Source organism: Bombus pyrosoma, linkage group LG6 (assembly GCF_014825855.1).
Source record: "Bombus pyrosoma isolate SC7728 linkage group LG6, ASM1482585v1, whole genome shotgun sequence".
NCBI classification, from domain to species: Eukaryota; Metazoa; Arthropoda; class Insecta; order Hymenoptera; family Apidae; genus Bombus; species Bombus pyrosoma.
In genome coordinates, this window is record NC_057775.1 from 3,054,160 (window position 1) to 3,064,690 (window position 10,531).

Here is a 10,531-nt window from a genome sequence, read left to right on the forward strand (position 1 = left end):
TATTTTGAAATAGTAGATATTGTAGGGAAGCAAACATCTGGAAAAGAGATCTGAATCTTACTTGAAAAGATCAGCAAAATAGCAAATACAACTTTTTTGAGTCAGATTTGATTTTCGTAAAGATTGTTCGGATATTCCTTAAATACATGTAACTACCTTTTTATTTGATGAATTTTGAAAATTTGGAAAACGAAAGTCTCGATCAGAACTTAATTAATGTACAGCTAAGTTTCGATATTGCAAAGCATTTTTGCACAGCATAAGTGCTAATCGTCAGTAATATATCAGTGATAATTAATAGATAACGATTTGTCAGAATAAATACCACTTAGAGTTTTTAACAACTGAAAATCACATATCTTGCAAACTAAAAGGTTCCTATTTGTTTTATTTGTATGTTTGAATTTCTGGTCTAACAAAACAAAAGTTGCAATGCTTACGTTTTAATGCAAATTTATGTAAATACTCCTTCCTCGTACTATGGTACGCCTTCAACAGTAAACCGATGACATCAAGATTAATCTAATCAAGCAAGATAATTCTGTATAATAATAAAAATAATTTTTTTTCTGTTATATTGATGACAAAGCTAAGCTGATTTCTTGAAATTTTCCACATAATTGTCTTCTCAGCTAACGGTGAACACTATTTGTCCATCGAAAGCTATAGTATAAGGTTATAGTATAAATATGTCTCAATACTCGCTAAGGACAACCGTCCAAAAATTGCGTCGTGAAAAATTAACATGGAAAACAATAAAGTTATCGTGTTTGCGAGACAAAGATAAGTGGAGTGTCTGCCTTTGTTTGAGACATTCATAGCAAGTCACGCATGCGCAGGACGAGAACTTTCTTATTTTCTATGTTGATTTTTCATGACTCAGTTTTCAGACGGTTCCTTCTATGCTTTCAGCAAATCCATTTATATGATTGTGGTCTATATTAGATGTAGTTCATGATTCATGATGATTTCATTTCTCAATTTTAAAAGGAACTATATGCAATATATTTTTTATTATATCTAATTTAAGATAAGTTAAGTTAAGATTCAAAAATAATTCAAAGTATACCTTTTAAGAAAGATAGCAGAATTATAATTCGAATTCTTAGAAAAAATGTATAAACTTTGATTTACTATTAAAACATTTGAAAATTACTGATGGCCTGCGATACATGTACATTTACATGTAGACTGCCATCTATAACGTAGTTTCAGACTTAGCTCACAGTATAAGATTTTACGTGTCTTGTGTCTACGAATGTTACTGTATCGGACGATTTAGCCAGAGTTTGAAGCATATTTAAAAACAGTATTATTAAGTGCGCGATACACTGCAAATATGGCAAGCCAAAATTATTTAAGTGATCCAAAAAATCCGTTCTTCTCTCTCGAGGATGATATAGACGACGAAACTTTTCTAAAAAGTGCACCACCAAGATCTGGTCTTACGACTTACAATCAGTATAATAATTTTGACAATGGCCTCGAACAAAAACGTCAACAATTATTGCAACGAAAAAAGGAAATAGAAGAACGTACAATACAATCAACAAAAAGGTCTATTTCGCTTTTAAGAGATTCCGAGCAGATTGGAGCTGCTACAGCAGAGGTGATTCTAAAAATTTGTCACTATTAAATATGTTGTTTTTTATGTCTTACTATAATAATTATTTAGATGTATTTCTTGAAATATTTATATAATGTTTATTCGGTAAATCCTGTTTGCCCATTTTTTATTTACTATGTTAAGTTGTTTTTAATATAAAAGAGATAATTTATTATTATAAGAAAACTACTGCATTTAAATTTAGTATTTAATTTATCTAAATATACAAATTAATTTATGAATTATATAGAATATATTACAATGTCAAATTTGTTATACGATATGAACAAAATATTTATTTATTGCATGTTCTCTTTAATGTATTTCACTACATATATATATATATATATATATACATAGCTGTATAATAATTGTTTTATTTCAGGAACTCATTAGACAGAGAGAACAATTAGAAAGAACAGAGAAAAGATTAGATGATATTAATAGCACATTAAGGTTTAGTCAAAAACATATCCAAGGAATAAAAAGTGTGTTTGGAAGCCTTAAAAATTACCTCAGTGGTAAATCAATGGATGCACCAATACCGTCAACTATATTATCAGAATCTTCTAGCTCTGAATCTATGACATCTCCTGCTCTATCTAATTCGTTAGAACAAGTACAGACTAATATAGCTAATACAAGTCCAGCATTAAAATTACATGGCCTAGATAATGATATAGAAACAAATTCTTTAAGCAATAATGTGAGCAAAGTATTAGAACAAAATTTAGATGAAATGAGTGGTTCATTAGCTAGATTGAAAGGTTTAGCAATAGGACTGTCGGAAGAAATAGATCTACAAAATGACTTGATCGACAACATAACAGATAAAGCAGAAAAGACAGATATTATGCTTCAGAAACAAAATAAAGATCTAACTCATTTATTAAAAAAATAAGTCATATATGTGCAATAGATAAGATTTTAAAAAAGTGCTTAGTATATTAAATTCATTTATATTTTAAATGAATGTGTAATAAATATTGCCTTCTTTAGTCCGAAAAATTTTCATATATGTTATTTATTTTGTAAGATTACTTTATGATATTTTGTAAAATACATGTTAGAGTAATATAAAACCTTATGAAGAAAAGTATAAAAAAAAAAGGAATGCACTTCTATACTCATGATTATTATTTCAACTATTAGTTTTATTTTTATTCACTTTGTATATTATAAGAAATTTCAATTTAGTATTAAATATATATTATATTTCTTTTTTCCTGTTCTCAGCAAGTTAAATTATCTTTAATTTTCCTATTAAAGTTATTAAACTTAAATTTTTTTTAATATATTAAGATTTAAATCATTTTTATATTGTTTTAACCTTATATATCACTCAATGAACTAAAAATTATACAAAATACTGTGATAGAAAAGAATCAGCTGTAATGGATAAGTGATAATTGGTATCTTATGACAATTCAAATATTACATTTCATTAAAATTTATGGCAATGAACATTGTTGTTAGGAACATTAGATAAACTTAACAATTTTTGTTTAAACTAGATAAGTTTGATAATGCAATCTGATGTTCAATAATAATTGTGCATAAACCATATCAAAAAATGTAAATAAATTACATATAATATTAATAAATGTTACTATAAATTGAAGAAAATTGATTTAAGAATATAATTCTAAAAGCAATGTTCTGTATACTACAAACTGCTTTAAATGTAACAGTTTATGTTGCTTGTAATAGGATAATTTTCTTTGGATAAATTTGCATATAGATATTTTGTAAAAATAAGTATAGGAAAACATTATAAACCAAATTATCTAAAGAAGAGGAACTTCCCTTTAAAATCAATAATAATGGAAAATGTACAAATATTTATACAAATTACAATTGCTATTTACACAAGTATACAGTTACTCGTTTTTATTATATTATATATATATATATTATACATATATATTAAATATTTCGTAATGCCCATATAATCATAAAATGATTAAATATATTTATAGATTTTGAAGCATAAGTGAACATATATGCTAGTACTGGAAAAAGATCTTAATTACGTGGTATGTCAGTTGAACAAGGAAAATATTCATAATTTATAAGTACAACTTCAATCTCACTGCCAATGATATTAAATCAAATTAAAAAGAAAATGTGTTATAGTTGTTTGACCTCACTTAAATTATATTGTCATCTTTATATGTGTATATGTATGTTTGATATAATATTAATAATGTTGTATTATTGCACATGTATTGTAGCTATATAAATGTATTATATTTGCATGTACTTATCCATAGTCATTTTGTTTTCTTTTGAAGATAAAACATTGATTTCCTTAATACATTTTCTACACATAGAACTATATATGTATAATTTGATATACTTGTATTAAAGAGGAAATTTCCTCTTTATTTATATATAGTACCTTTATACATTTTTAATATATAAGATAAAAAAATAATTAATGTTTTATACATATAGAATATTTGATATATTATTAAATAATCATGTTAATAATGTAAGAAAAATATAATTAAAAAACTGTCATTGAGGTATACAAATAATAAAACCATAACATTTATCGTAAGTTCAATTTATCTACAAGAAAATGTTCTATTTCTTTTTATTTTTGTTTCATTACATGTTAAAAACAACAGTATATATAATTATAAATATATATATATATATATATATATATATTACTTTCAACAAAAAAATATAATTCTTTTACAATATTTTATTGATTTGATCTTGTTATTTATTTTTTCTTCTATTCCATTTATCTCAGTTTTTCTGCGTTAAGGTTGTTGAGTGGTACTGGTGGTGGTGCTTTGTCTACCTGCAAATAAATACAATAAATTAAATACTATATAATGGAAAACTTTCATCATAAATTACTTGATATTTCGGAAGAGGAGTATTTAGATTTAAAATGTTTATTGATATATTTGTTTATATTTAATGATTTTATATCCAAATCAACTAACTGTTAAAAGTAACAATTAACAATTTGTGAATATTAAATTTTGAAATTTATTAATTTAAAGATAATATTTGGTACTATACAAATGTAACTTACCACCGTTTCCAAAATTTAACCGTCGACAACCAACTTTACCATCATGATGGGAAGCAAAGTGAGATCGAACATTCATAGAAATTCCGGATGCCTATTAATAAAAAAAGTCTATGCTACACAACGCAATACTAAAATAAAAATACATTTTAGAATAACGATTTTTTGATATAAATAATACAATACTTGCTTAGAAAATATTATGGGTTGCATCGATTAATGTATTAAAATATACGCGTATAATCTTACTTAAAAAAGCGTTAATATCTATTTATATTACATAATCGCATGATTTTAAGGTATACAGAATTATTAACGGAATGAATAACAAAAGGGTTATTTGCAATAGAAATTATAAAATTTAGATTTTTATTACGAAGTATTATAAAGTTATTGGTTAATATAGTTGGTAATCATTTGATGAATGTATCAGTAAAATATTACACCAATGATAATGAAACGCCCTCAAGATTACAGATAAGCTGTTTCAAGAACGAAGCAAAACCGTAAAACGATATAAATTTATTACCTTAATTACCTTCACAGAGGAACCTAAAAAACTAACTACAGTACATTTTGCAATAAAAAACAATAGTAATGCAAATTTCAATTCATCAAAGAACATGATTTTATGCAAAAATAATAATATCTAATAATATCCATAATAATATCCACTGTATAGTATAAAACATTATATAATAATAGAAATAGTTCCGGTGAAATTTTTGATGAAGTGATGATATATAAAAGGGACGTAAACAATAGTAGAATAAAATACTTAAACAACTACATTTCGATATATTATTATCATATTCGTAATTTTGGGGAATCAATATGATAATTATCAAAACTACAACAACATATTCACACATAAATTGCAGCGCCAATTTTAGTTTTTAGTTTTATAAATTTATATGCATACACGATGCAATAAAAATAAGTTTCTTTTGCTCTTATATAAATTGTTCTAGTTATCTAAGAGCATTTCAATTCTTCTCTCAGTACTACAGTCATTTATGATATTGAATGGCAATACAGCATTGAAATATTATTAAAGCCTTACCGCAATGAAAAGTAATATACAAAGAAACAAGTGCATTTTGAACAACTTCATCCTGAGATTTAAATTGGAAAAAAACTCTTGTAACCTGGATGTTTACGTATTTATACTTGTACAATACAATTAAAGTATTTATCTTTCATCAGAGAAGTATATTTGTACGATTACATTTCCTGTAATCTTCTACAATAATTGCGTGTTTTTATCTTTGTTTTGTGTTAATATTACTCTTGTACAGTGGTTAAAAAATACGTGTTATTTAGTCAGCGTAGAATTTAATTGCAGTAAAATTGCATAATTTTAATCAGTTCAAAATCTTCAGAAAAGCACGATAAAAAATATGAAAGAATGAAAAAATAATTACTAAAAATTCCATTCGTGTCAAATAATCTTCTTCTTACTACTCCATTTAATTTATGCTTTGTTATATTTATTAATTACATTATTATGTGCAACTAAAAGGAGCCATCTATCATTTCTATTCTTAATTTAATATAAAATGATTATAAATTGTACATATACATACACATTTTGTCATAAGTGACTTATATTTTTCAATATTTTATTTTTATGAATATACATAATTTACATAAAGATTCTGTATTCGTTTAATAAAAAATACGTAAATTATATAAGAAAATAAATAATGTAAATAAAACATAATATATTACTTTTATTACATAATATTTTATGAAGTAAAACTACAAATAATTTATTCATAAAATAAAGTTAAATATATAAACAAAATATATTTTGTTTATACGATTTTTATAATCTACTTATTATAAATAAAGACATAAATTCACAGGAAATGTATTACTCGCAGTTACTCGTATCTATTCGTATAAAATATATCGATATTACAATCGAGATACCGCAACTAAAAGTCGGTAATCGATACGGAAACGAAGCTTTAGAATTTCTGGTAAGTTCTATGGAATTGATTACTTTAAACGAACTGCGAGACCAGACCAGTCAGTTTCTAGTTTCTAGAATCGTCTGCCTTAATTTAACGTGTTTTTAAACGTATTGCGTAAAGGACTATTTTATTACAAAGATATTATTTAAAGATATTGAAGTGAGTATTTTTGTACATTTTATGTACATATGTACATACTTTCGTTTATACTCTGGAATAAATATGTATATTTGTGTACATTTTCTTCTATTCCTATAATAGTTAACTGCATTAAATTTGTCATTTTTATTAATAACTATGGCAAAGAAACATGATATTTATTATACTTTGTTTAAATTTAGAATGGCTATAGACATATCTCCGAACAAGGATGGAGGTGTACAGAAAGAAATAATTAAGGAAGGTATAGGAGATGAAACTCCATCACCTGGAAGCAACGTAATAGTACATTATACTGGTACCTTAATGGATGGAACAAAGTTTGATTCAAGCAAGGATCGTAATGAACCATTTCAATTTGAACTTAAGAAAGGAAGTGTAATTAAAGCATGGGATATAGGGGTAGCTACTATGAAAAAAGGTGAAGTTGCACTCTTGACCTGTGCTCCTGAATATGCATATGGGAAAAATGGCAGTCCACCTAAAATTCCTTCAAATGCGACACTTAAATTTGAAGTAAGTTATTAGGTTCAAATTTTTCACAGTTATACAAAAATATTAATTTTTAGTAATAGTATATTTAAAACTTTAATTAATAAAAAATTTAATATTGTGAAATATATTACTTTTTTTTTTAGATTGAAATGATTGATTGGAAAGGAGAAGATTTGAGTCCTGAAAAAAATGGCAGTATTGAAAGGTATCAGATTGTGCAAGGAAAAGATTATATTACTCCACAAGAAGGAGCTTTAGTAAATGGTAAATATAATTATGTATATCTTCACTTTTTCTTACTTTGAATATAATCTATCTCAAACTTATTCCTTTTTCAGTACATTTAACTGGAATGTATAATGGGAAAGTATTTGAAGATAGAGATGTACAATTCTCCCTCGGAGAAGGAGAAGATTGTGGTGTTATAGAGGGTGTAGAAAAGGCTTTGGAGAGCTTTAAAAGTGGAGAAAAATCAAAACTAAAAATTAAAAGCAAATATGCATATAAAAACGTTGGGAAGCCTGAATTTGACATTCCACCAAATGCAACTGTAGAATATACAGTAGAATTAAAAAGCTTTGAAAAAGTAATTATTTCACTAAGATATATAAAATAATAAATTAATTGTATTATTTTTTAATTCACATATTCTATGCACATTCCAGGCTGTAGAAGCTTGGTCCTTAAAGAGTCATCAACAAATAGAACAAGCTAAAGTGTACAAAGAAAAGGGAACAAATTATTTCAAAATAAATAAATATAACTTAGCAATTAAGATGTATAAGAAAGTTACTTCATTTTTGAAATATGAAGATGGCTTTGAAGGAGATCTTAAAACGGAAAGAAATAATCTTATTTTATCGGCGCATTTAAATTTGGCTTTATCTTACTTAAAAATAGAGCAAAATGTTGAAGCAAAAGACGCATGTAATGAAGCTTTGAAATTAAGTCCACAAAATGTGAAAGCTTTATTCAGGAGAGGACAAGCATACCTCGCATTAGCATCACCTGAAATTGCGATTAAAGACTTCCAAGAAGTTTTGAAGATAGAACCAAAAAATACAGCAGCTATAAAACAAATTGGAGTTTGCAATAATCTTATCAAAAGGCAATTAGCAAAAGAGAAAAAGCTGTATGCAAACATGTTTGACAAATTTGCCCAAGAAGATAAACAGGTTTGTGAAAAACAACAATAATCTTATATAATATAGACTGGAAGTATTTAATTTTTTGTTTTACTCTTATATATATAAACTTAATGATTGATAGCATGTGTTTCATTCATATTATAATACATAATAAAAAATATGTAGAATACAATAAAGTTGATTAAATTTATGTCTGGTCAAATGCATATTCAAAATAAGTTTCTACGCCATAAATTTCTACGTCGTGATACGTTTGACCATAAATTGTTAGTAATGTCACAGAAGGAAGAGGAGGAGCTGCGAGATCAACCAGATGTGATGTGTGGGGCCTTGGGTGAATGGGGGCAGGAAGAACGACCTGGAGGTAGAGATGCAACTGCCTTTGAAAAGGAGAATCCTAATATACTTATGCTCAATGCTAATGGTACTGACGAATTTCAAAATATGTAAAATATTAATTATTTATCTGCCCCATTCCTTACACTGCCCCAGTTTTAACTACCACCAGTATGAAATTCTGTTAACTATTGGTTTCTAATGTGTTCCAAGTAGTACTATTTCAGCAGTACCACATAAAAATAATGTCATTTAGTTTACTATCTAGTTTATTAGTATTCTGTGACATATGATGCAGCCTAGTCAAGAAATCTCGTATTTTGCGTAATTGAATCAAAATTTTTAAGAAATAAAATTTCTTACTACTCATCTTATTCAGTTTTTTATATATATTCAAGACATAAGACAAAAATTATCAAAATTTAATTCAACATAAATTCATTTTGTAATTTTACCAAATGTAATTGGACTTTATTTACAAGTTTATATTAAAAATGACAATGTTTACATTGTTTTTCATTCCATATAATTATAAATGCAGTGTGATAAAACTAAATGATAATATATAATTCATGAACAAGTTATACCCTTGAATTTTATTTACCTTTATATAAATAATTTTATAAATTATTACTACATGTAATACTAAAAGAAGATAAGTGATTTTTAACAACTTAAAAAATCTCAGAATGTTGTGTTTGAACGGACCTAGGCATCACCTTCCGTGCAGTTCTATCTTTCGAGGGTATAGAAATATTCAGTATCATTCTGATCGCAAGAATCTCAACAATTCAACCAAAACAATGGTATAACAATGAAATAAAAAATATAAAAACTTTTATTTTTCTTATTTTGTTGATTTAACAATAATTGCGTCATCACCGGAACAAATTACAGGGAACAACGAGAATTGCTTTGAGCCATCAATTTCATGGAGCAGCACTGGTAATATTTACGATTTACAATTTACGACGCATATAATTTCGTAATATAAATAGTTCCTGGTGTTATCTATAACCTGCGCCGCACAATTATTTATAAATCGCCGAAACAAGAAAATAAAGTTTCTTATTCTTCATTTTATTGTAGTAAGATCGTCTTAATTGAATTGTTGAGATTCTTACGATCAAAATGATACCGAATATGGTACTCTCGAAAGGTGGACGATGCGGTCAGCTACACAGGCGGTTGTATCCGAGTCCGTTCGAACACAACATTCTGATATTACATTGAATACTAAAACTGATGCTACATGCATTATTTAGAGTTTAGTTTAGACACGTTCGACTTCTCATCACTATAACATAAACAATTTTCGTCGCTTGCAAACTAATGGAACTCGATCGCAACGTATTCGAGGCCAGACGGATTCAGCCATCGCCATATGAGGGTTAAATTAATTTCTACTTTTTTAAACTGGTCTGTCTAGATATGAATTCCGTGAATTGTCTTGCTGTACCACATTTACTTTCCTTATTCTTCATTTTTACATTTAATGTATTCACAACAGTGCGATCACATCCATAATCAGATAATAGCGCTCAATTTGTAGAAAGTCATCAGTTAATAAATTTTAAGTTACAACAGAAGAATATATTTAATGCGTTAAAAAGAAAAAATGTCGAACGAAATAGGCAAAGGGTCATGATGTTTATAAAAATATGAATAATTACATTGGAATTACATTTCAAGTAAGTACATCGAGCTAAATGAGAGAATACACAGAAGCGGCTAATTGCTTGCTTTGATTTCAAAG

At 26.7% G+C, this 10,531-nt stretch overlaps 2 protein-coding genes and 1 long non-coding RNA gene across 4 annotated transcripts in view; 2 read left to right on the forward strand and 1 right to left on the reverse strand.

The window, feature by feature from the left end:
- The window catches only part of LOC122568131, a 1,558-nt gene extending 500 nt beyond the window's left edge, over window positions 1-1,058 (reverse strand). The window contains exon 1 of the long non-coding RNA XR_006316987.1: window positions 441-1,058. This is a non-coding gene — a long non-coding RNA (uncharacterized LOC122568131). The remainder of the gene's footprint in view (window positions 1-440) is intronic.
- Window positions 1,059-1,208: 150 nt separating this feature from the next.
- On the forward strand, window positions 1,209-2,756 carry LOC122568127 (synaptosomal-associated protein 29). Its single transcript, XM_043727502.1, has 2 exons — window positions 1,209-1,609; window positions 1,992-2,756. The coding sequence occupies exons 1-2, from the start codon at window positions 1,340-1,342 to the stop codon at window positions 2,505-2,507; spliced, it is 786 nt and encodes a 261-aa protein (XP_043583437.1). The 5' UTR covers window positions 1,209-1,339; the 3' UTR covers window positions 2,508-2,756.
- Window positions 2,757-6,635: 3,879 nt separating this feature from the next.
- On the forward strand, window positions 6,636-9,142 carry LOC122568213 (peptidyl-prolyl cis-trans isomerase FKBP4). 2 transcript variants are annotated; one of them, XM_043727681.1, is made up of 6 exons: window positions 6,636-6,796; window positions 6,979-7,312; window positions 7,435-7,555; window positions 7,630-7,877; window positions 7,957-8,466; window positions 8,722-9,142. In XM_043727681.1, the coding sequence occupies exons 2-6, from the start codon at window positions 6,980-6,982 to the stop codon at window positions 8,887-8,889; spliced, it is 1,380 nt and encodes a 459-aa protein (XP_043583616.1). In that variant the 5' UTR covers window positions 6,636-6,796; window position 6,979; the 3' UTR covers window positions 8,890-9,142. The 2 variants fall into 2 exon arrangements, with proteins under 2 accessions (XP_043583616.1, XP_043583617.1); XM_043727682.1 differs by having other exon boundaries at window positions 8,711-8,864.
- The last annotated feature ends 1,389 nt before the right edge of the window (window positions 9,143-10,531 follow it).